Source organism: Lissotriton vulgaris, chromosome 4_1 (assembly GCF_964263255.1).
Source record: "Lissotriton vulgaris chromosome 4_1, aLisVul1.2, whole genome shotgun sequence".
Taxonomy (NCBI): domain Eukaryota; kingdom Metazoa; phylum Chordata; class Amphibia; order Caudata; family Salamandridae; genus Lissotriton; species Lissotriton vulgaris.
In genome coordinates, this window is record NC_141691.1 from 1,270,956,502 (window position 1) to 1,270,982,602 (window position 26,101).

Sequence of the window (26,101 nt, forward strand, 5' to 3'; positions counted from 1 at the left end):
CTATTTCCAACTCCACCATTCGCTGTACCCTAGATGCCTTTGATACTGCAGCCTGTGTAATTAACACTAGCATCCTGGTGAGGCGCCTCGCTTTGCTTTGTATCTCTGGTTTTAAACTATAAGCCTAGCAGCATCTGCTCAACCTGCCCTTCAATAGCATAACCTCTTCAGCCTGCAGGCTAACCAACAGCGTGAAAAGCTGATGAAGGATAAGGACACTGCTAAGGCTTCGAATATCCAATCCAAGCGGATCGTTTCAAAGGCATCAGTACAAGACCACCTCCCCAGATATCCCTTCCTCCTACAAGAGGCATTAGCAGGCCTATAACCACCAGTCTCCACTGGATTGCTCTGTTGTTCCAGAGCGTACAGGAACATAAATAACAGGTTTATGAGAAGGATGATCTGGATAAGGGTACCCACCTCTAAACAGTGGCTCCCCTTTCCTCTCACCCGATCACACTACATCTGTTAGGGGAAGACTTCACAATTTCCTCGCTCACTGGCAGGTAATCACATCAGACAAGTGAATATTGTGCATAGTTCTGCACTGCTATTGCCTAGACCGTCTCACACTCCCACCAAACCTTTCAATCCTGCTAAAACCTCAGTAAGGAACATCTGCAGCTGTTAAAGGAAGAGGTCCATTAGCACTTTCAAAAGGGTACCATTGAGCCAATGCCCACATACCCGCAGGACACAGTGGTGCACTCCCTTTATTCCCTTAGCCATAAAAAGTGCAGCTCTCTCAGGCCTATTCTGGACCTTAGCCTCCGAAACAGATATGTTCTCACTGAACATTTATCCATCCATGGTAATTCTGCAGTATGTGATACATCTACTCCAACAAGGGTACTACTTGGCGGCATTAAACTTCAGACACAACAGCTTCCACATTCCCATCCATCCCGCCCACTGCATTTCGTGGTAAGTGGCTGGCATTATCAGTTCAAGATACTCACCTTCAGTGTCACCACTGCCCCAAGGATCATCACCAAGTGCCTGGCAGTAGTGGCCACCCTGTTAAGGAGAATGGACATCCATGTTTCCCCTATCTCGATGATTGGCTGATCAAGACCAGAAACAGCCCGCAGTGCGAACATCATACACAGGCGACCATCTCCGTTCTTCAAAGTCTACAGTTAACCATAATTTTGGACATGTCCCACCCCACTTGCTCCAGGTCCAGCCTTTCCTGGGATTGGTTCTAAATTTGGTCACAGGCAAAGCCTAACCAAGCAATTCAGATTTTGCGACTTTTAGCCAGCCCGAACTGCTTTTTCTGCCACAAATTCACCTCAAAGTAAGATCTGAAAGCTCTGTTGGGCATAATGCACTCATGCATCGCTATCGTGCCCCAAGTCCAGCTACATATGTGCCTGTTGACACAGTGCCTCTAAGCACAATGGTCACCACCGAAGGGACAGATGTATGATGTAGCATTGGTAATGGCCAACGTCTATTGCTGTCCTCGATAGTGGAACAGCAACAACTTGTTGCAGGGCAGGCCTTTCCTACACCCCATTCCGCAAGCCACCAATACAACAAACGCCTACCAATCCTGGTGGGGAGCTCACCTCGACTACAACACTGTGCAGAATGTTTGGATTCCATAACGGCAGAGCCACCACTTCAATTACCTTGTGTTTCTGCCCATCCTCCTCGACCTCAAAGCCTCCCTAGTGCTTATTTGAGTCTAAGTAGGCTGGGTCAGGACAGACAATATGACTGCAAGTACTACCTTCAGAAGCAGGGGAACTCACTCGCTACCCCTCTCCCTGCTTGCTCATACAATCTGACAGTGGGCCTTTCACCACGCCCCTCACTTGATGGCAGAGTACCTTTCGGTGGTTGAAAATGACCTAGTGGACTTGTTAATCAGGATGCATCAACAAGTCTACGAAATGCAAAATGCCCAAACTTCTTCTCTAGGTACCCACACCCTCTGTACATGAGCAGTGCACTATTGATGAACTGGTCAGGGATAGTTGCCTACGCATTTCCTCCTCTCCTGCTCCTTCCACTGGTGATGCGGAAGATGCAGCAGACATCGCTAACCCTCATTCTGGTAGCCCCCACCTGGACCCGGCAGCCATGATATTCACCCTAGTAGAGATGTCAATCAGCCTCAAGAAAAGGCTCCCCAACTAAATAGACCTTCTCATAAGGAACCAAGGCCAGATCAGGCACATAGATTCCAAGCATCTCAATCTAGTGATCGGGCACCTGAGGTCCTAGAAACTGAGGAAGTGGTGTGAGTGTTGGTGGTGTGAATCCTGTAGACCTACCACAGAGACATGATATATGTATATACATTACAAAACAATATTTGTGTATGTTTGTAAGACAATAAGTGTGAAACAATATATTTTTTTCGATATTTTGTACTTACCTTTAGACATATAGAGAAATTATATTTTTATAACTAATATTTATGACACACTATTTCTGTATCACAATATTGTTGTGATCGATACTATTAGTAATCTGGTGCCACATGAGTCCTATCCTCAAGATATGGAATACCTAATTCTTCTTGGCTTATGAAATCAGCACAGCTAGGTGGGACTGCTAGCATCCGTCTTATATATTTGTTCTCTATAATTGTGAGACATTTCACATCTGCCCATCACTATAATCCAGCCCTATTGGTTGCACCCGCTACTCATTTAGAATTATATATAGTGGCAATAGAATTCTGTGGAATTCTAAAACAGCTTCTAGGTTTCTTTCAAACACCATACTATTTGCCATCAACTGTGAATTTCCAGTTATTGTGACTATTAAATAAAAGCCCCATATAAGAAAAGGTCTCAGCGTTAGGCATCATTTTTTCCTTTAAAGTAATGTGGCCCTGTCATTTTCTTCTGCTCCCCTACCACCACATTTCTCTTGATTTACACTTAGATCCAAACCTTCCACGAAACTCACAAAAGCTTGCTTCCTGTTCGGGCCATCAAAACTGCATCATCTGCATATAACAAGATCGAGAGTTGTTGAGACCTTACCTGAGGCAAATCACATGTTTTACCCACTAAAAACTCCTGGATATTAATAATGTGTAAAGAAAATGTAAATGGGGCCAGGATGCAATCCTGCCTTACTCCTTTTCCACAGTAAAAACTCTCTGCACCCCCACCTACTGCCAAATCTTACAGAGGCTGTAATCCATGAATACAATTGCCTTAAAAATAAAATGATGGGTGTCTCTACACCCATATTCATTATGAGGTCCCATAATTTACTATGGTTCATGCTGTCAAAAGCACATTGCAGATCCATGGATACCATGAATAGCGAAGAAAAGAAATTGCGGGGTGTACTTACTGATTAAGAGGTTTAGATTCAGGCCTTGCTCAACTGTTCCTAATTTCGTTCGAAACCCATATTGTGTTTCACAGATAATGTTCTCGTCTTCAACCCTATCTCTAGCCTAGACAGTAGAATCCAGCCCATCACGGTAAGGGTGGAGTCCAGCATGGATTTTGGTCTGTAGCAACTTGAGTTCATCTTATTAATGAATGAATGAATGAATAAATGAATGAAATTGGATTTGTATAACGCTTAGCTACCCTGAGGCCTCCTAGCGCTTGTGGTTCGGAGAAACAGATAGGTAAGTCATGCTAGTGTGAAGTGCTGATAAGATGGGCTTTGAGTAGTTTCTGGAAGGCCAGCATGTTAGGTTCCCCTCGGAGAGTAGGGGAGAGGGAATTCCATAGAATGGAGGTATTCAGGGAGAAGGAGCGTCCACCCCATCTGAATCTTTGTACTTTCATTGGAGTGGCAAGAAAAGCAGAACTGGAACGAAGATTCCTAGAGGTTTGATAGGGGTGACCAAGGACTGAATGATGGCTGGGCCTGATTTCCACATAGCTCTGTGGGCCAGGCACATGGCCTTGAAATGTATCCTGGCCCCGATTAGAAGCCAGTGAAAATTCCTCAAGGCAGGTTTCGCTGTTTATCTCCGAGGAATCTGGAGCAGGTGGCGAGCAGCACATTTTTGGATCACTTGTAATCTCTGGATTGTGGACTGAGGGGCATCCTGATACAACACGTTCCCTTAGTCCAGGCTGGACAGTATGAGGGCTTGCACCATAATTCTCCTTGCCTGGAAAGGGAGCAGGGGAAGGATCTTTCTTAGCATTCTTATTAGGCCAAAACAAGTAGCAGAGAGCTTAGTGGCTTGATAATTAAAACAGAGAGAGCTGTCAAGCCACATGCCTAGGCTCTTAATCTGCTGCTTTGGGGTGGGAATGGGGCCAAGACAGGTCTGCCATATAAGTCCCGAGGAGGGTGATGGAGATTTGCCCAAGAACATCAGTTCAGACTTGTCCCCATTTAGCTTGAGGTGAGAGTTATCCATCCATTCCGCTACCGACTCTAGGCAGGTACCTAGAGCGCAAGATGATCCCTCAGGGTGGTTTAGTGCCACCACCAGTTGGATATCATTTGCGTAGGTGATGATCTTTATGCCGAATGGAAGGACTATCTCTGCCAATGGGGCCATATAGGTGTTGAAAAGCGTGGGGGTCAGGGATGAACCCTGGGGACCCCACAGCTAAGAGACCACCGGTTTGATGTGGCAGTTTCTTCAAAGACCTGAAAGAGCTGATCCTTTAGGAAGGACTGGAACCAGGTAAGTGCCATATTTGTCACTCCCAGCCGCTCAAGCAGGATGTTATGTTCAACAGTGTTGAAGGCGGCACTGAGATCTAAAAGAATGATAGCTGCTGAGCCGCCCTGGTCCAGAAGTCTCCTTGCCTCCTCTGTTACAGTCAGAAGGGCCGTCTTGGTCCCTAGCTGAGGGTGGAATCCTGTTTGAGAGACATGAAACAGGTTGTTGGATTCCAAGTGCTGAACTAGCGTGGAGTTTATATGTCTCTCAATCAGCTTGCTCAGCCATGGAAGGAGAGAGATGGGACGGTAGTTGGCCATATTGGAGTAATCTAGATTGAGTTTTTTCAAGAGGGCTCTAACCTGTGCACAGTTCCATGCCAGGGGCACCGTGCCGGAGGTGATGAAAGAGTTTAAAGCATCTAAAATGACTGGACGAATAGCATTGGTAACTAATGAGAGGTACTGTGGAGGCGCCGGGTCCATGGGAGAGCCAGATATTACTCTAGAAATAAGGGTATCCAGGAAGTCTGCATCTAACAAAGGAAACTCTTCTAGAGAGCACTGTATTTCAAGATGTAAACTTCTAGTGCTGAGATCTGTAGACTCAGACAGATGGGAAGGAAAAAACAGGCACATCAACTGAATTGTTTGATGAAAGTATTCTGCTAGATTGTTGCAACAATCTGCTGCTTCCTCCTTTTTTGGGAGGTTTATGCGGCATTTACCTTTCTTAAAGATGGGTGCATTTACTGACTGATGCCCTAAAGAGGGGGGGGGGGGGGGGTGAACCCTGTTTTACAACAGGTTTTAAAACATTTGTGATGAGTGGAGCCCAAAAGTCAATATTCAGCCTAAACATATCCAAGGGTTACCCATCAGGCCCTGGCGCTTTACCTTTCCTTCCACCTATAAGAGCGGTTCTCACTTCCTCTAGACTCAGCTCCAACTACGCTGTGTCAAGGCAACTAGAACCTTCTTGGGACGACTTCACAGAGGAACACTCCCCCTCATTTTTCTCAGCATAGATTGCCGCAAAGAGCTTCACCCAGGGTGGCGGTCACATCCGAATCGCACAGGAGGGAACGCCGGAGCCCATGCGGTCGTTCCCTCCTCCTCAGTGATCGCGAACGGACGCAAGTCCGTCCGCGATCATAATCGGCCCCTAGTGTTGAAAGCACTTTAAATCTGGTAGGTTGTGTGTGTTTATAATTCAGTATAGTAGAATTTTCACTAAATCTGCCTCAAGTGCATTTTTAATCGAACATTCTGTAAGGCCATTGCTAATTACCTCACCCTGGTTTCCCGCACTCATATTTTACAGATGTTTTCCAGGTTTCTCTGAATGCAGAGCTCTTCCTGTTGCATACCTGAGGGTGAGCACCTACATGAATGTGGTGCTAATGGTGTTTAAAAATGCAGTTCTGATTTCCCCTTCTGCCTTGTGGCTGACTTGCTCCTGTACATGTGGGACATTTTCACTAAGAGTATTTGTTGATGTAGGTGATATAAGATTTGTTGTTTCTTATGGATTTCTGGTGGTTTTGAGTTGACTATAGTGCAGTAATTCCAGTGGTGGCTGCCATGTACTGAGGGTGGTGCTGCGCAGGGGAAGGGTGGGACGCAAAATAAAAAATAAATAAAATAAGCACTTACCTTGATGCGCGACGCAACATCCTCCACTGGTCATCTCTCTTCCAGGCAGGCTCCGCCTCCAACGCTGGACCCAGGAAACTACACTCCTAAATCCTGGCACGTCTCTCAGCATGAGAGACACATCAGGATTGGAGAGAGAGGCCTCTCTCAGAGCTCCTAAGAGCGCTGGAGGCCTTTGCTTTCTCTAACCTAGCTGTCTGACAGCTAGGTAAGAGAACTTAAAAATGCACATCTGGCTGGCCGTCCCAAGAAGGACGTCCAAACAGACATGCGCATTTGAAAGTACTCTTTGTACACAGTTCCCTGCTGCCACTCGGCAGCACTGGCTCCGCCTCGTCCTGTCACTCAGTTCAAGACGGGTCAGTTGCTGAAAAATAAAATGGTGATTTTATTTTTCAGCTCTGGCCTGTAGGGCGACTCTCCTCTGCTCAAACGGAGGAGCCTTTCCTGAGTAATTCGGAAAATCTATATTTTCATGCTTTATTGTAGCCTTCTAGAATATTACCGAAAGCAAAGCCTGGGTAAAAAAGTATGCACAGCAATCCACACTTCCTACGATTCCACTAGGTCTCTTGTATTAAAAGGTTTGGGGGTTCATAGGTTTTTTACATTGCCTGGGTTCTGTAGGTAAAAAAAAACTGGAACCAACTTACCAAATTTCTGTAAAAACTAGCGCCCAAAACGTATTTGACATTTCAGTTGCTGTGGCCGTTTCCTCTCCTGTTTGTTATTCCAATTCACACTTGTGGCATCATTTTATCGGGAGAAGTGCAAAAACTAGTGATTGGTGGGGTGTAGTGAATTTCTGTGTTTCTGACACAATTGTGACATTTGCAGTGTCATGGGTAAGGGAAGCGTGTGTATTTGATTTTTGGGAAATTCAGGCATTGTAGACCCTTGTGATGGTCAACAAAAAATTGTGGGTAAAAAAACAGCTAGTCACACTCACATTTTATCATGAATCATGTGCATTTTGGGGAGATTAGGGCTGCTAACTAATCTTTGAACTTGATTATTGTGTGAATTTTCAAAAAAGTTTATTCATTTTAGTTTTCAGTAGCAAGTAAAACATGGTAGGAACTCAAGAAAAGGTTCAGAGACATGGCTAACTTGTTGCATATGGCTATTGTGTGTTTTCAAACAAACTCTGGAAGTGTTAAATCCTTATTAGGTAGAGAATCTGAGGATTGTAGCATTACACTACTTTGATAAACCTTTTATTAGAAAATTTTACTTGACTGGTTTTAAAGAGATGTTCTCTTTAGCAAGGAATTTTGTTACTGTTTACCTTCTCTTCTGAAAAATATGTAAATAATTTTTGACACTTTGGGAAAACAGATAAAAACATGTTTTTTGCTGATGTTCTCGTACAGGTTTAAAGTAAATTTAGAAAAACTGGATATTATTACAATTCCTAAATCTGGAAGAAGCGCCAACATTTTATTCTGGATAACTTTAGAGGAAAACCAGTTATGAGGGCTGAGATCAGATTATGATAAAATTCCAAATAGAGGGGTAACGTTCTGCCGAGAAAGCCCTAAACAACTAAGTGGGTAATCCGTGATTACTTGCATGTGCAAATCAACAGTGCAGTTGATTTAGAGATAGCTTACATTCACTACCATTCATTCTTTCTGACACTACCGGTAAAATTCATATGTTTGTTCATTGTGTTTTCAACTGGAATTAGTGTATTCCTTAGTACGGGAAGTCTTCCTCAGAGCAAAGCGAGGTTGAAACATATTCACAAGAGTGGGAAAAAATAGTGGTCCAGGGGCAGCCTAAAAAAGAAATTCTAAGATACGAACAATGTTTTGTGGAAAGGCGACAAGCGAACAATAAGATCTGAGTGAGACAGACTTTATGGATGATCATGAGACACTTTGGTCCCCTCACTACTTGTTTTCTTAACACCTTGGCTGCTAGAGGTTTTCCCCTCCTGTGCTGCATATGCATGATCCCAATTGTTCATGACGAGCTCAGCTCGTCATAAGAACACGACCAGTGTACTGCATGACGAGCTGAGCTCGTCATGAGCAGCGAAGGGGTTAAAGAACATTTTCAAAGAGTTGAAGATGTGTACATTTCATTTTATCCTGCCAGTAGGTACCTGTTCTATCAGTTTTGATTCAAAGACACACATAGGGGCCAATTACAATCTCGTTAGGAAACTCTTCCGACCAAATCTTTTTGTAATTGTTTACGAATCGGGTTCTGCCAGTTTGACTGACCGATTAAGATGCTTCTGTACATCGTTCGGTCAGACTCCCATTGACTTCAATGGGAGCCTGTGTTCTGAATGAGAACACAGGCTCCCATTGAAAAAAGGGTTGTTGGGGAAAACCATGCACCCTGTGACGGGCACCCCATGGTGCATGCTACACTTTGCATGGTGATAAAGAGGGGTCCCATGGGTACCCCAACGGGCTCCACCCGGAGGCCTATGGGTGAAAGGGGGCCTGCTACGTGCCCCCAAAGGCAGATTCCAACAGCCATTTTGTGTCGGGAGACCAAATCAGAACGGCTGCCCGAATCGGTCATCGTAATCGCTCATTCGGAAACCGTGTCTATAGGGCTGTACGATTCGGCTCCGAACTACTTGGATTGTCCGAATACCACTCAGAACCGATTTGGACAGCCCGAACGGTTTCCTTGCATTGTGATCGGTCGTTAGGAAATGTGCCCGATTTGGTCGGAAAGATAGGTTCCGAATCGTATTCACCAAATCCTATACAGAGCCTTTCCGGACCGCATTGTAATCGGCCCCATAGTCGGTAAACCCCAAAACAAGCTTGGTTTACATTTCACTTGGTTTACATTTTACTTGCAGGAAAGAGGGTGTGCATCCAAGGGGTAAGCCCATTGGGTAGACACAACTGCTAAAAAATAGTGCCCAAAGTATTGTCTTCTTTTGAATCAATTGTGCTCAGTGCAACCCAAATGTATGAAGGGTGTGACGCATTTACTAGTAGGTAACGTTCTATCTCAGCATTGCCTTCTTTCTCGCCTCAGGATATGTGGGATATAATTTGCTTATAATTGCCTGTGAATATGATTTTAAAACTGTGAGACCAGTGGGGGTGCCTAGACCTGTAGCATTAGGTAAGGAGTAAGGCACATAGGGCAGAGGGGCTTACTTAGGATATGCAGTACAGGGGTCAGGTGGGTTTTCTTTTTAAGGAACACAAATCTTTTATCAGCTATCTGAAAATGAGGTCCAATTTCAGGCAATGTACCCCATGCACCTCGCAGGCTTTGGAATATTTTGTTGCACAAGCTATTTGTTATAACGTGTCTTTGCTACACTGATTATAGGGTTCACTGTTAATCACTCGGGCACTTCTACGTGTTAAGCAGCACCAGTGCTAAATTTCAGCCTGTGCTTTCCGGTGGTCAGCACCGGCACTTCATTGGCCAGTGCTCTGCACCGGCACCTAATTGTCAACACTGTCGCATTTACATGCGAGAGAGATGGTTAGTAGTTGTTTTGGCAGCGATGACAAGGGCGATGGGTGGTGCAAGCTGCAGTGGCCTCCTGGTCAGAGCCCTGGCACTTAATATTTTACAAATGAAGTACTGAGCAGCACCCATAATGTCATGTAGGTTTCTGTGCCAAATGTATGCAGCTGTCCCTCAGCTCTTTATGTTGCAGCACATAGGTTTATATAACTTAACACACTCTGTATGCCCTGTCGCAGGTTGTACGTTCTGTTTTGTTGTTTCATCCGCGCTGCGAATAGCAGAGCTAAATGCTGTGTTGCTGCGCCTGCAGAGTTTGACGTGAGACAGCCCGTTCGCCGCTTTTGTTGACTGACTGTCTTTGCTTTTAGCCTCCGTGAATGAAAACCATGACATGTACATGAAGGATTCTGTGTCTGCTGCAGAGGTTGGCACTGGCCCGTACAGCACAACAAAGGGCATCTCTCAAACCAACTTGATCACCACTGTGACTCCAGAGAAGAAAGCGGAGGAGGAAAGAGACGAGGAAGAGGAGCCGAGCAGAAAAGAGACGCCCATTCCAGTCCCAGCATCCCGGCCTGACACCAAGGTACATCGTCGCGGGTTCCTCTTTTAATTGGGGTGCATAATGGGCGGGGCAGAGGAGAAAAGGAGTGACGCGCTGCCTTGGGTGTTAAGGTACTCGTCAGAACGATGCATGCACTCGTGGACTGGCATGCTATATGTACATTGTTTTCTTTATTCTGTGACCTTTCTTTTCCAGTATTTCATTGTATCGGAAGGAAACTGCATGCACATTGGTGTTACTGCATGCAATTCTGTTTGCACAAGATATGAAAGCAACAATGAATGGGGTGTGTTTCTGCAAGGCAGCTGTTTTCATTTGTATTGTGAAAGGTGCCATCTTGATTGTAAAATACTATTATATTACGTTTAATAGTTAGAAATATAATATCAATCGAGTCTTTTTTGTAGGTATGGGGTACCGATCGGGAAGGTTGTGTGTGTGCATGTGCTTGTTTTCAAATGAAGGGCACGAGGGCAAAGCTGGACCACCCTGAGCCATCTACGTTCCAACAGGATTTTTTTTAGCACAGTTCAGAAATTGCGATTCTGTCTTGTCACAGTATTGTGAAAAATAGTTTTGCTTTTTCAATTTAATCCATTTTAACCAGCGATTGGTTTAGCTTAATTTTCGTTGATTTCATCAGAAAATACTTTTCTTTACTCAAAGGAAAGTCCGAAACATCTGGTCACTTCTGTGGAGTAGCCACCCAGTGTCCAGCAAAGGTACCTGTGCATGTGTTATGCCATGTACACTTTTGTTGCAGACAGTCAGCCATTAGTGTGGCTCCGTGGTGCTGTCAGACGTGCAGTTGTGCCTTTCAAGCCTTTTCTGAGGATTTCAATGCAGTCTGGAATCCCAGTCACCCTTTGACGGCATGTTTCGGTTAGTGACTTCTAGCCTAGTGATATGTGACCAGAACATCATATCCAAAATATCACTTGACTTAAGTATTGTGTGCCATGTCTCTTCTGTACTAAAATATTTCTCTATTCGAGTTAATGATACAAACTGAACAACTAGTAGCCAATGGAACAATATTTTTGTAAACAATATTTATAACATGATATTTCTCTCAGAGGATATTAATGCTGACAATATTCTGACATACAATCTCACCAATACTGTGTATTGTAAAAGTGTCCGGTTTAAGTTTATAAATGTCCCTTACTACAGTTCTCTGCTCTTCTAGTAAGCTGGAAAAATACTCACCCCCTTTATAGGATGGGTTAAAACAGTGTTGCATCCAATAGCCTGTGAGAATTTGTGACAACAAATATTTTTCAAAGTTTTCCCTTAAACACTTTCTATTATGCAAGGCTGAATTCAAAGTCATTTTTTTCCTATTATTTCTTGACTCTTTGAGAGGAAGCGCAACAAGAATAGCTAGCCTTTCTTTATTGAACTTGAATCCTAAGTAGTTAATATAAAATGCATGTTAAGTTGTCCACGTGGCTGCCTATCAATTTAAGCAATACAAGGAGATGATGGATGGAGCGCTCAATCTCTAAACTGGGGTAGAGAAGTGAGCTAAAGAACAATGAAGGTGTCAGCCCACATTTGTGACTGAGGGTGAGTGTCTGAAAAGTTTTAGCGCTCCGTCCATCATCTCCTTGTGTTTGCTTTGTTCGGCCTAAGTTGGCAGGGTATGCCCAGATGTGGGTCCCTTGCTCACTTTGCCACTGGATTCAAGCCAGCCTGGCTGATGAGGTATGTTACTTCGAAACTGGTCCCAGGATTCTTGATTCCGGTCCAGGGAAGACCTGAATTGGCAGTTCGGGCTGGACTGTTCCCATCAGGTACATGGTCAAGACTTATTTGCATAAACTGGGTCTGAAGTGTGGTGGTTAAGTGAGCTAGAGAATGAAGATGGATTCAACCCAGATTTGTGACTGGGAGTGAGTGTTTGAAAAGTTTCCGTCCATCATCTCCTTGTGTTTGCATTGATTTACTAGATGCCACGATTTTTGCCTTGGCTCTGGCTAGTTAACCATGGACTGCCTTTGGAAAAGGAATCCTCCAATTATGTGGATCATTGACAGGGACAGGACTTGATACCGCCTGCTGGTAGCATTCTTTAAAAGGTGACAAAGTCTGAAAGATCTCCGTTAGTCTCTTGCTTGCTAAGCAGATGTACATCAACTAAGGAAGTATTGTTGGAAAAGTCGCTCTTTTGTTTCACTCTTGAAGCTTTTGTGAGAGAAAATCGTTCTGATAGCGGGAGAGATAGATGTCCGCAGCATAGGAGCAGTTCCTGAGAAGGAGTGTTTAGGGGCCATTTCTTTCTGCAGACTAAGGTTTGAAGTATAAGTGTGATTGAGCTGTTAAGTTGGCAAAGTCTACTTTAGAAAACCAATTTTAGGGAGTTAAGGTCTCTGAGCATACTGTTTAATAGGTAATGCAAGCTAGTTTCAGGGTAAATCTATCTTAAATCGGAAGCCAGTTCCTGGAGATCAGAATTGTGTGATAGCCTCATATTTCCACAACTTCAAGACCAATCTCATTGTAGCATGTAGAGCCACTTTAAGAAAGCAAAATATAACTTTGGCATTCTAGTAAGCAAGCAACTGTGGTAATCTAATCTTGACAAGACTGAGGATTGGACAGCTTGTTAAAAATCTCCACTGTCAATTTTAATTCCACTCCGCATTCTTATTTATAATTGTGCTCCTTTTGGGGTGCAGTTTATTTTTAATAGGCACAAAGCCCTAGAATTTTGCTCACTCAGTGAAGGAAGTGAGACAATTTAATGTTATATGATACCTTTGGCATACGATTGTACAGGGTTGCATATTTGGGGGAGAAACAAATTCAAATTTTTTTCCCAAGCGGTTTTGTTTGAGGTGGTGGTGGATCATCCATGACTGAATTTTAACCAGAATCTAAACAAGAAAGGTAATATCTTCAGGGGATCCCACCTTTAAGTACAGCTGTTTGTCATCTGCATACAAGGGGTTGTTGATTTTACATTTTTGTAGAGAAAAACCTAGTGGTTCGATGTATAGACTGAAGCAAGAAGGTGAGAGTATGGAATCTTTAAGTACTCCCTGTTTTAGAGAGGGGTGCTGGAACAGGAATTCAGTATTTTGATGGACTAACACTGGTTATCCAGACAATATTAAGTCTTCTTTAGACCACCCCTCAGAAATAGAAATTCAATTCTCTCATTAAAGATCTTTTTGAGCCTGGAGTGGTTGTCTGTGTCGGAAGCCACATAGGACTCTAAAAGGGTGAGCTGGCAAAAATATCCTTTATCAAGGATTAGGAGTTCACATCTATAATTTGAAGCTTTGCCATCTGTTTCCTGCAGGTCAGATAGATAGAGGATTGGAAGTCTCTGCAGAGTTTGTTTTAGCTATAACTAGTTTGAGGTGGTTCTCAAAGCAGCTTTCCAGGACATTGGACAGGGATGGCTGGTTAAACAACAGTCTCAAGTTATTAACACATTTAGCATCAGCTCCTGTCTTTTTCAAAAAAATGTGTGTAATTTCAGATTTTAATTCTATGCTGAATTTAGACCAGGTGGATTCAGTTTTCAGAATAGGTTTTAAGTATCCAATGGTAATCGGAATCTGTTTGAACGATAGCTCAATCTTGTCTACTTTCTCTTTGAAGAACATAGCACTGTTTTTGCAGTATATATAAGGATGATGATTAGGCAAGGAACTGACACTGGGTTCAGTTGGTTGTTTGAGTAGTATTTTGGCCACTTTTTCATTTTGTGTGATTATGTTCGTATTAATTATTCTTTTTATTATATTTTTTACAAGTTTTGGTGGCAGCACCATTCCACTGTTCAGAGGACTTTTCTAACCTTGTTAATGAGCATTGCGAGCCACTGTACCGAGGACTTGCATTTCTGCTTTGGGTCTTATAAGGTCTTTCTGGGACTTCCTAGTTTGGTTAGTATATCTAGGAGGGTTGAGGACATTATGCCTGAAATAGAGCCTTAATAAGCGCATTTAAAATCTCTTATCAGTTGTTTTGTTCTCCCAACTTGGCCTTTGGTTATTAATCTATAGAAGGTGAGGGAGAATGTAATCAGGAAGTGCTCTACGTCGTCTACAGAGAACTCAAAGTCCATCTCTTTTGTTTAGAGAAAAGATGTCCCTGGAAGTATCAGGATTATTAAATGGGTAACTACTACTTAACAAATCCTTGTGAATTTGGAATGTCCAATCAGCTTCTTCAGTATCTGACAGTGCCCAGGAGCTCCTTCCAGATTCCACGTGATATTGTGTGACTGTTTTTCTACTGTGATGATTTTTGTTTTTTCGTCTTCTGTTTTTGAAAATTCGAAATTCAGAGCAGTGGAAGATTGAGAATGAAGCATTACGTGGTAATTGACCAGGAGGCATTTGAAGGAGTTGATTTTGCAAGCTTTAATATTTTTGATTGTTATTTCAATGCACTGCCTCCCACTGTCAGATTTGCTTGGTTGTTTTCTTTCAAGTAAAATATGCTTCATAGAGTCACAATGTAGTTTGCTTAGCTTCTGTCTGTAAATTCATTGTGTAAAAGATTCAAGTGTTCACCAATTGCAATTTAGACATGTGCTTGCTTATAGTTAATGCTATATTTGAGCAAATTTCCCTCTTTCGCAAATTCACAAAGAATTCCCCATGGTGACATATACACCTGTTGCATTTTCCTACCTAGAAAGTAACTGACATTCGAGGAATAAGAACAGGTGTGCATTTCTTCATGAGTAAATGTGAAGTGAAAGTGAATTTGCACTTGAAAAAGCTCTTTTTTTTCTCTAGCGGTAAAATATTTCAACCCATTTAGAAACTCCTTTGCGTCCACTCCCATTAATTTTTGTTAATTCCCTTCCAATTCCCACCTGGAAAATTCATTTAATCAAGTAAAATTGATTGTAGATGTTCACCATATTTCGTAGCTAGACCCATGCAGGAAGTTTCACAATCCTACCTCTAGCACATGATTTGTTGGAACAGCAATTCCACCATACGCTCAGAATTCCCCATGTGAGCAACTACCATTTGCGAGGGAAAAATCCCAAAATTTAGCATTCTTTAAATATGGAGTGAGATTTCAACCTAGCAAAGTTAAACTAAATCTCAAAAAACCTTTGAAAATGGTGACCCATGTCTCTTTCCAAGAAAGAATAATGCCAGATTTTTTTTTACAAAAATAGACTGCTACAGGCGACTAAAATCTTTTAGATAATATAAAAATGCAAGGGGGGTTGAATGCTGTAAAGTATACAGGAAAGAACATATTCAAAAGTTTGGCGTTGCCCCATGTGGGTTAAGAAACCATTGCACAACCACCTAAGGGACATACATTTATTTACAAGACGTTTCTAATTCTTTTGTCCCATACTTAATATTGCTGTTGCATGCGATTTAAAATCTTATTTCTACAATTAAAGTTTGGATTTTTAAATTTTTGGTTGCTGTGTGCATGTTTACTGCATGGTCTCTTTGCTTTCGGAATATCAATGTTTTTGCAAAACGTTTTTAAGGCACTTTAAGGGATGTGGGGCTTACAGTTTTTTGCAAGGAAGCTTGGATATAAATGTTTAAAACATAGTTTTTTTTATTGGCAAAATATGCCTTGATATTGATTTAGATTTGCAGCCCTATTGACTAATAACCTTTTTCTTTTTGTCCTTCTGCTTTTGCACCTCATTTGCTGTTCTCTTTCCTCTGTCCTCCATCTTTATTTGGCACCACCTCATTTCAGTCCTCCCCCTCCTCCCATTCAGGCCCGTTGGTATCTTCCACCATGTTGCGTAGAAGATGCAAGGAGAATGATCAAAAATGTATGCCCTGCGATCCATCAACATTTTTTAACCAAATGGGCTGCGAGTCGGACTTTGACTCTGAGCGAGCAGGAATGGTTCTCTCCGACGAGCGAGACCTGCCAATGAGCTGTGCCCAACAAGTTCACAAGGGCGGAACCATGTTTTCCTTCTCCTTGCATCTTCCTGATGCATTCAATTCCCTCCTTGATGACGACGGCTACCTTTCCTTCCCCAACGTGACTGAAACCAACTTCCTGCCTGAAAGCTTGCAGCATTATCTCCCAATCCGCTCCCCGTCGCTCGTCCCCTGCTTCCTGTTCATATTTTTCTTTCTGCTCTCCGCCTCTTTCTCAGTACCATATGCCCTCACTCTCTCCTTTCCTCTGGCAATGTGCCTCTGCTACCTGGAGCCCAAGGCGGCCTCCTTGAGTGCCTCACTTGACAATGACCTGAGTGACAGCTCAGACGATGAGGTGTGTACCTCAGCATAGAACACACACCTCTCTTTCTTGTGTTCAGTGCTTCGTTCCTCACTGCTGTTAGAATGCTGCCATACGGGCCCTACTTTCAGAGCCTCATTTCAGTCTGTCTGCTGGTAGTTTTGGAGTTTGTCTTTGGGAGGTGCAGCTTGGCACACTGGTCAGCTACAGCACTGTGCATTTATGAAGATTATGTCTCAAAACCATGCATTTACCAGTTACCACCATATGGTCAAATACAGCATTTATTGAAAATGAGTTTGAAGTAGCTCACTACAGTGTAGTTTTCACCAAAGCATCAAAGCGGGTCCTGTAACCTAATTTATTAAACCAATTGGCCCAGAAACTACACTGTCTATTATTGTGATTTTAGACCTGACAACATGGCGGCAAAGTACTCAGTTTAACACACTGGGGCTGTTCCAATTAGGCAGTGTGCATGAGGGAGTGCTAAAAATACATCATGAGACGCATACACACTCATTAAATGCACCAGTGAAGAGGTTTATTAAACTCAGTTGTAGAGAAAATTACAGCCTGTGGCCATGACTGATAAAAAGATGGATTTTTTTGTAAGAGTAAGCCCTACCCATTGGAATTGGCATGTATTAGTCCTGTAATGAAGACAGATTTACCTCAATCTCATTTTAACCAAAAAAGCACTTTCATTGGGTCAGTGCTTACCACTTCTAGAAGTGTGTGGATAAGCCACACTTGCGAAGTAATCTATTGTTACTGTGATTTCGCAACTCAACATTTGCAGTGCTACATGAGTTTAAATCTGTATCGATTCCAAAGGTTTTCCAAAATTATTACCTGATGGGTGCTGCCGATTTCATACATGGACCCTCTAAACTTGTTCCGGAAAACGTTTCAGCAATAGCCATTTGTAGATGCCAGGTGGTGCCACACAACATTGACTGGATTTGCCACAACACTAAAAGTGATGACTGTTCAGTACATAGAGTACCACAGAAGCCAGTAACACCAGTGGCTTTTCTCCTCCTGCACCCTCACAATTACGAAATGGGCACCAGAACATAGTTCCTGTTTATTTTTTAATATTTGTTTAGAACTTTCCTTAAAAAGATTTGAGTAGCATATATCCTACCCAGTATTGTGGTGTAAAATGTGGGGTTATTGGCAAAAACAAACAACATGACTGGCTCTCCTACTGACTGCCTTCAAAGTCCATAAAGATCTCAGCAGATGAATATGTTACTCCATTAAACCCATCCTGCTGTCCCTGTAAAATGTCAGAATGTTCCTGCCTGTGTCTCCTACTAGGAGTCACAGTTGATGGGCCACATCATAGCGCTATCTGCACCTTCCCTCAACGCAGTTTTTTCCTTTTCTATGGGGAGGAGCTTGGGGGCGGCCTGGGCAATCGCTCTATAGGCATCTTTTACACCTCCACTGGTGAGTTTACTTGCAGGATGGAGCCAGGAGGCCAAACCTTCATTGGACTTCTCAGCCAGAACTCTAGTTGAGTGGTCTCAGTGATTCTACATCAACGTGTCTTCACGGGTTGCTGAAGTGCGCAGCAAATAAAGTTATTTTCTGGATGGCCTTGCTCTTTATGTGTTCAAGACTGTTGGATCCATTATGCTCTCAGCATTTAAAAAAATGAAACTTGATGTAGAAAATAATGAAAGGGGTGTGGTTTTCGACAAATGAAATCATCTTTACTTTTCTGGTAGTAATGCTGATTTAATTTGCCAAGGCCTGTTTACTTTCCAGAAAATGTACTGATTTAACAAAATGTTTCTAACTTAATTGCACTATATATCCCTGTTCCAGTAGGGAGTAAATATATGAACAGTGGTGTCTTGTCACTTTCATTTCTGTCAGATTCAGCAGAAGCATTACACAACAGAATGGTTGCATAAAGTTTCCATTCATTTAAACACTTGTATTTCAAAATTGCAAGGCACAACAAAGATACGCTTGGCTCCCACACCAGTAATATAGTTACATTTCCAGTATTCATTGCAAAGTATCTGAAATCCTTACTGTTTAACATGCGTATTCATCTGGCTAACAACAGTTCTAAAGACAAAGACTCCTTTTCTTTGCAAAACATGTGATGTGAGGGGTGAGAAAATGCCTCTTGCTCTTTTTGGTTAGTCATCCTCTGTCCCTTCTGCTGCCAGTGGTGAGACGCATGCTCTTTTTTATGGTGTGGCTTGACAGGGCATCTGTCGTCAGACAATTCTGTAAGCATCACTAGAAAGCTGCTTTGGCTCCAACCAGAGGTTGGGAATCGAATAGTTGTGTGCCTCCACAAAAAAGTGCTTGCCCTCCAGGCTGCTGTGATGATTTTGTTTATTCAGCCAGCTGCCTAAGGTTGAACTTTCAGGGGCATACACATGACACTGGAATGCCTTTAAAGTGTCTTAGATAACTAGATCATTTATATTGTTTTTCTCTGACAGCAGCACAGATAGGAAGAGGTCAGTCATTGTCAATGTTTGTCTCAGTTAGGCATAACAGGACTCAAGAGCCAAGCAGCCGTCTCCGGACACCTTAATTCTTTTAACCCCTTGCATGCGGGGCTTATTCCCCCGCTGTGCTGGGGGGAGGGGGGCGCGCACAGCGCCCTGGTGCTCATGACGAGCTCAGCTCGTCATGAGCCACGGTGGTCGTGTGCTCATGACAAGCTGAGCTCGTCATGACCACACCCGTTTCTTTAGAACGCTCGCACAGCAGGGGAATTAGTCCAGCGTGCGAGCATTCCAACGGTCATGACAAGCTCAGCTCGTCATGAGCACACAAGCACCGTGGCTCATGACGAGCTCGGCTCGTCATGTGCGTCCAAGGCGTTAAGTAGCTTCTAAGGTGTTAAAATATCCTTGTCAAAGAGTTGTTAGGAAAAAGGCAGTATCAGATACCTCAAACAGGGTAGGCATGGGGGTGCCACCTTTTCGAAGTCGAGCCTCGGCAAACACCAATATCAAGAGAAAGACTTACAGATGTGAAGTCAGCATTGAAAGACTTGTGGCTGCCCCTGTAAGCATTTACACTAGCACATAAAATGAAGAAAAGTACCCATGTTACAACTTCTCCAAATTCTGGCAAAGTAATGTGGATTTGTAGTTCCAGATGAAGTTTTTGTAATAATCTTAAGGATAATGATTTCAAACAGAACCTATAACTATAATAACTACATATCAGCTGTAGTGACTAGTTACCTATTATAGTATTCAAGTAGTGTACAGAATTTTTATTTTAGGTGCATTAGAGTTCCATAGTCAAAATATTGCAACTGCGGCTTAACAAAATCATACATGACGCATTGTAACTCAACTCAGAACATTGTGAAATGCAGTTTATGAAAAAGAGGCACACTCAGCGGCTTGTTTAGCACTCCCATAAATCAAAAAGTGTGTAGTTAGTTTTACCAGCAGTATTTTGAAGTGAAGTTTTAACAATGATAGTTGTGGTCACTGGTAAATGCTAAAGGGCGAGACACATTCTGTAACATTAAGTCTCTCACGTCACGATTGCAGAATGTACACATATCTTGTTACTTATCCAAGCTGGTCCTCTTGTTCTATGCAGTGCATGTGCATTATCATGGTCTACTGTCGGGCATGTCTGCATTAATCTGAATATAAAATGGCAGCGGTTAGTTTTGGAAGTCGCCAAAAAATAAGATCCTGGAATTCATCTGTATGCAGTTTAATTTGTATTTTAAATCCCATTGCCTATCAATTAGTGCCAGCAGACCTAACTATATTTTAAGCATTTTAGCCTCGATCAAACTTTAAAAAAATAGTTTTCACACTGAAAAACATATTTGCTTTAATGTATTTGAAAATTCGAAATCTATTCTTTTGATAGCATGGTATTTGCCAAAAATGCAGCATTCGATACCTCTTTTTTTAAAAAGGGAAAGATGGGAACTGCACTTGTTGAAATCAAACTTTTAGTGCTAGTTCTCATTGCAGTTCCTGATGTTTGTGTGTCAAGACTTTAAGTGAACAGGATTGTGTTATAATCAGGGCCACTGGAATTATGCGGCAGGGAAGGACAACAAAATGTGGCAGGGTTGACTGAATAATGCAGCACGAAAAGGCAAATTATGTGGTGTAACGTTGCACATTTTGTGTCAGCGCTTCCTTTTGTTGTCATTTTACACAGGTTGACCGTGTCTGGGCTAAGGCTTAACTCCTAAATACACAATAGGCAGCAGAAAGGGGACAAGTCAACTTTTGCAGACGTCCTACCACTGCACGGCCAAAATGTGTTGCCATGCTTTTAGTAACTTTTGATCCAATCAAGCTTGAAACCATCTTTTGGTAACATTTGAAGATTATGGAGTAGATGATGGATTGTGTGGAAATGCAGCAAATGATGCGTAAAAAACACCACAGCTGCATAAATCACATAATTCCAGTGGGCCAGATTATAATGGCTTCACATTGAAAATGGCACCAGAAACACTTTCTTCATTAGATGGTATTGGATATTCTGAGATTGTATTCCTATTTTTGCTTCATTATAATAATAGCAGCAATATATTTGCAGCACCGTTGTGTGGTTTTGGGATTCATTTCTGCAGTAGTGTTTATTACTTGTTGCCCACATCACCGGCTTTGCAGTGTTGTATTCATTTACCATACTCACACTAAATGCAGTGTTTTAGAAATGTATCATATGTTTTTTTCAAACCGTTCAGTGCTGGCTGAAAGCAAAAGTGCTTAGTGAGAACTCAACTCTGAGTTGTTTGTATACAACACCACTTCCACACCGTACCAGTTAAAACATGGTGACTATTTCTGATAAAACTCGGTATGTCTCCATTACAAAACAAGGAATCGTTTTATTAGACTGGAAAACAGTCAAGAAAGCTCCTCCGATACTTCTGCCTTGAGTCAAACTTCCTTCATACGCCTGAGGCATCTAATCTCTGTGATTATCAGGATCACCACAGCACAACAAGTGAAGCCTAGCAAACGTCCTGTATCATAATCAAAACATCCTCCACCATCCACTTTGGCTAACCACCTCAATAGTCTTGTGGTTGTCCATTGAAATCAAATATATGGCCTCTTCTGTCTACCCACAAATTTCATGCAACTTTCTTTTTTTATGTTTAGGCTTTTCACAAACAGCGACTGTCACTCTCTTTGCAGCAAGGACACAGCTTGCTTCATGCTCCAGAAGTCAGGTTTTCGCTCTCTGAACACGAGTCTCACAGACAACCCTCTCTTGATACATTGTCTAGTTTGCCTCTTAGTTCCGCTGGCATTTATGAGATTTTGTCATGAAACAGAAATGTGTGAGTGAGCATATTTTTGCCAAGATTGAATTCTATGCATGTCTGTTAGAGTTAGGGACTGTTAGGAGGCTCAGAGTGCAGGGGTATAGGGGCAAGTGAGAGGTGGACTAAACTCTGAGATTCTCTTCTTTCTGCATACATTTTTATAAGCCACAGTGCCTTGGCCTAATACCTGCGGGAAAAACTATGGTTCCTCTGACCGATGCTAACGCCACAGAAGTTTTGCATCGTAATCCAACCTAGAACAATCTAAGTTGTTGTGGGCTAGCAATTTTATTTCCCTCTGAATTTGTCCCTATTCCATCCTACAAATACTTGCTGTCCATTCATGCTTTTGTAGGAGAGTTCCTTATAGGCATGCTGAAGGGGCCCTGACATTATTTGGCCCAAAGCATGATAAGTGAATGTGTTTTTTAATCAAATAATCAATGGAGTGGTTTAGAAATGGTGGCCTATTGGAGAGAGATTCATTATGAACTAAAACCCCTCTTTGAATTCCCATGCTGAGTGTGATCGTCAGATGAGCAGACTGCCCTGACGCTAACAGTGTGTCCTTCTACACCATCTTACCATCCATTTTAGCATGATTCATTTCTAGTGTCCAGAAGCCCCCTCTTTCGGCCTGGGGTCATTGATTCTCGAGGATATCGGTGAAGATTCAGCCCTCAGGCCCATCACATTTCCCTAGCTTCTGAATCATGGAGAAATTCAGATATTATTTTTGAGTTATGCTCATTCCAAATGAAACCTCACTGGTTATGATTTTGGATTCTGATTCTCTCTGGTATTCCCTGTACTTCACTTAACTAAACATCTTCACTAGTTTCACAAGTGAAAAAGATTTAGGCACCCGGTAAAGTCATTGACTGCATTTAGTTTGACAGAAAATGAAGTACTCAGATGAGAGGACCATTATGTGGGGACACGAACACAGCCATGGTGGTGTCGGTTGGGGCCATGCTTATAAATGTGATGTGAGAGGATCACTTCCGCGCCACGCTCCCATCGCTCAGGCCAACTGGATGTCCCAGGCGTGTGAAGGAAAGGAGGAGTAGACACATGCACACTGCATAAGTTACGGTGTTGAATAACTTACTCGGGGGGGGGGGGGGCACAGCTTATGCTACAACTGGTTTGGCAGATTAATGCAAACGTTGGATTTCAGTCTTGCTATTCTCGCTATGTTTATTTAAACTCAGGTGTGGGTATTCACTAAGCATCTTGTCACTCCCCATACCAAATAGGCATATAATATAGTGTACATTAAACGTTCGCCTATTTATAGTATGTTACAAGTCCCTTGCTTAGTAGGACAATTTTGTGCTGCCTTGTGTAACATCAGGTGCTGGAAGTTTCTTATTTTCCTTCCACCAAATGGCTACATAGATATATTAGGCATGCTTCCCCCATTTGCATGTATTATATCTGCTACATGTCATTAATGTTGAAGATGACGTTTGCCGAGCAATACGTTTCTGTAAAAAGCAAAAATTAATATTTTGTTTAAAGAAGCTTGCATGAACATTCATTCTTAGCACATTGTCATTTATGCTATTCCAAAAGCTACACCAAAGCATTTTCGTGCATTCAATTCATAACAATCAGCACATATTGGACTAGTGCTTCTGTGAACTCGCTGGTAATGCAGACAAACCTGACAGTACAAAATTGAGTGGAAATGAAATCGATTAAACAAATGAGGTGATGAAAGCCAGGTGACTGTTATAGGAGCTCTCAAAATGTATTTGATTTAATATGTGTTGCCCCTAAAGGATTACATATACATTAGTGATAAAAAGAAAATAATAAAACACGAAGAGAATCTTCACGTGCTATGATCTGTTGAACATAGTTGGTGGTAAAAATAAATCTATTTGTTTACAAAGCTACCTGGCAATTCCAATAGTGGACATAACTACGGAAATAGTATCGCTATTTTCAACACAGCTTTTGGCTAATACCATCTTTCCAGTGGAACATCATGTTTGTGTCCCGAGTCTTCCTCCGAGTCTGTCCTGTTTGATAGATGTAGCTTTCACTTTTATTTCGCTTTTGACTCTGTCTGTGGTTTGCAAAATATTAGAGCTTTACAGACTCATAAACATTAGTTTCAGCTGCTTTTGATGCAAATGATATCACTGACAACATGGGTTTGTTCTTTATTACTGCTTGCCTTTTGGAAACTGGGTTGCTTATGTTACCAAATAGACTGACAGTGAACGGACAGATACTGCAGCGGACGGTGAAACCACAGCCACAGAGGTTTGTACAAAGGCCAGTGTATGTCTAGTGAGGAAAGGTAGTGAGTTTGCATTGCCGCCATCTTGCATCCTTCCTTGACTTAAGGATACTTGGTTGTGTGTCAGATATCTCGCAGACTTCATGTCTGTGACTTGTATTTTAATCCATACCCCCTCAGTAGTGTGTGCATGCATTATCTTACCATCCCTTCATGGCGTGATACTGGTTGCGGGTGCCTGTGAAAAATGTAAAACAAACTGTTCCATTCTTCAGTAGACAAACTAGTAACATTCCAGATTGGGATCTAGGTTCTTGCTGAATACTGTCAATTTGCTAGTAATTAAAAGCAATTCGTTTCCTTGGTTTATAGCCCAAGATAACCCCCTGTGTATGACCAAGCCTGTGCACACTGACAGCTTTTAGATTTTGATGACATTCAATGCTTTTAATGAAATATAACCTTTGTCTGTGTATATGAAGACCAGGCATCTTGGTGATAACAGAAAGCCAAGCAACAGTAATTATCTGAGTGCATTTATGTGAATTGACATAGACATGCTCTATGCAGCATATCCTGATGGTTAATAGAAAGGGCAGAATAGAACAATAAGTGGCATGAAGTACTTGTTTAATTTACCCCACTATAGGATAATTGATGAAGCTTAATTTGCAAGCCATTTTTGGCGGTCCTTCCTTATTTTAGGCTATCATACGCATATCAGCTTTGGCTCAGTTGCAAGGAAACCTTTTTGATAGGTCACCAGGCCAAGTCAACAAAATGGTTGGAACCAGTCTCTCCCTAATAAGGGTGCCTAGGAAGATCCTCCCAATGCTACCAGACGCTACAAGGTAACAAATAGAAGCGTGGTCCTGATCCAGTTGGATCACTGCAACTCCTTGTTACTGGAGGCCCCGAAGTACCTAATAGAGAGACTTCAGTGAAGTCAGACGATGGTGGCCAAGTTAGCCCTTAGGAAATCGCGCTGATCATTAGCCTCCCTGGCCCTCTAGGAACTTCACTGTCTCCCTGTGGCACAGAGGATTCAGTTTAAGTCACTGTTTGTAGTCTTCAAGGCCCTTCATGGGGTGGGGCCTAAACCATTGTAGCATAAGATTAGCTGGTATATTCCTACCAGAAGTTTGCGTTCATCCTCAGCCAAACTAATAATAGTACCCAAGTTTAAAAGTACTAAAGTAGGAGGAAGGGCCTTCAGCGTGGCAGCCAAGTTGTGGAATACACTACCAAGTATCCTCAGACAAATAGAAGACCTTTTGCAATTTAATAGTGTTGCATAGACCCGTTTCTGCCATCAATTGCTTTTTATTGCAACCTTGTGCACGGTTAAACTAGTACTCTCAGTGCCATGATGCCCGTAGGGTGATAGAGCTCTTTATAAATCTGAGTAACATTAACATTAACCAGACAACCATAAGTACATGTGGCCTGATCTGTGTCCCTTTACTTCAGCTCAGAACATTATGGGGCTGATTACGAGTGCGTTGATCTTCCGACTGCCACCCTCACGGTGGTGCAGCAGTGGCAGTCCACTGTCTGCCGGATTCCGCCCTTCAAAGTAGTACCGGAAGTGGATAGCGGCCTGCACCAGGGAACCACCGTTCCCTGGTGGTGACGCGGTGGAGGACCAATGTAACATGCTGAGCGGGACTGGCGCAGCCAGCTGGGCATATAGGGGCCCCATGCCATGGGGATGCGTTGATGGAGGCAAATGTGCCCCCCTATTTGCTTGCACCCCTAGTTCCAGCACGGCATGGACATCACCATCCATGCCGCGCTGGAACATTTTTGCCGTTCCCATTGCAATGCCTGTTTTTCTGGCACCGCCATGGGAATGGCAAAAAGACCGTCCTCCTGCCCAATAAAAACTCGTAATCAGGCAGCTGGTCTTTGCACGGCTTTGGCACAGCCGCGCCAGCGAAGAGCCGGCACAGCTGCCCCAAAGTCGTAATTTGCCCCTATGTATCTTCGAGGATCCAAGGCTAATGTGAGGTCAGCCTCTAAAGTCACTGTTTTT

General features: G+C 42.6%; 1 protein-coding gene across 30 annotated transcripts in view; it reads left to right on the plus strand.

Moving 5' to 3' along the window:
* Positions 1 to 26,101, plus strand: part of EPB41L3 (erythrocyte membrane protein band 4.1 like 3) — an 878,261-nt gene that overhangs the window by 722,580 nt on the left and 129,580 nt on the right. For 25 of the 30 annotated variants that reach the window (XM_086965494.1, XM_086965495.1, XM_086965488.1 and 22 more), the window contains exons 12-13: positions 10,101 to 10,318; positions 24,036 to 24,089. In XM_086965494.1, the coding sequence (XP_086821620.1) occupies positions 10,101 to 10,318; positions 24,036 to 24,089 (272 nt within the window). The remainder of the gene's footprint in view (positions 1 to 10,100; positions 10,319 to 24,035; positions 24,090 to 26,101) is intronic. The other 5 variants (XM_086965496.1, XM_086965492.1, XM_086965482.1 and 2 more) reach the window with 1 other exon arrangement.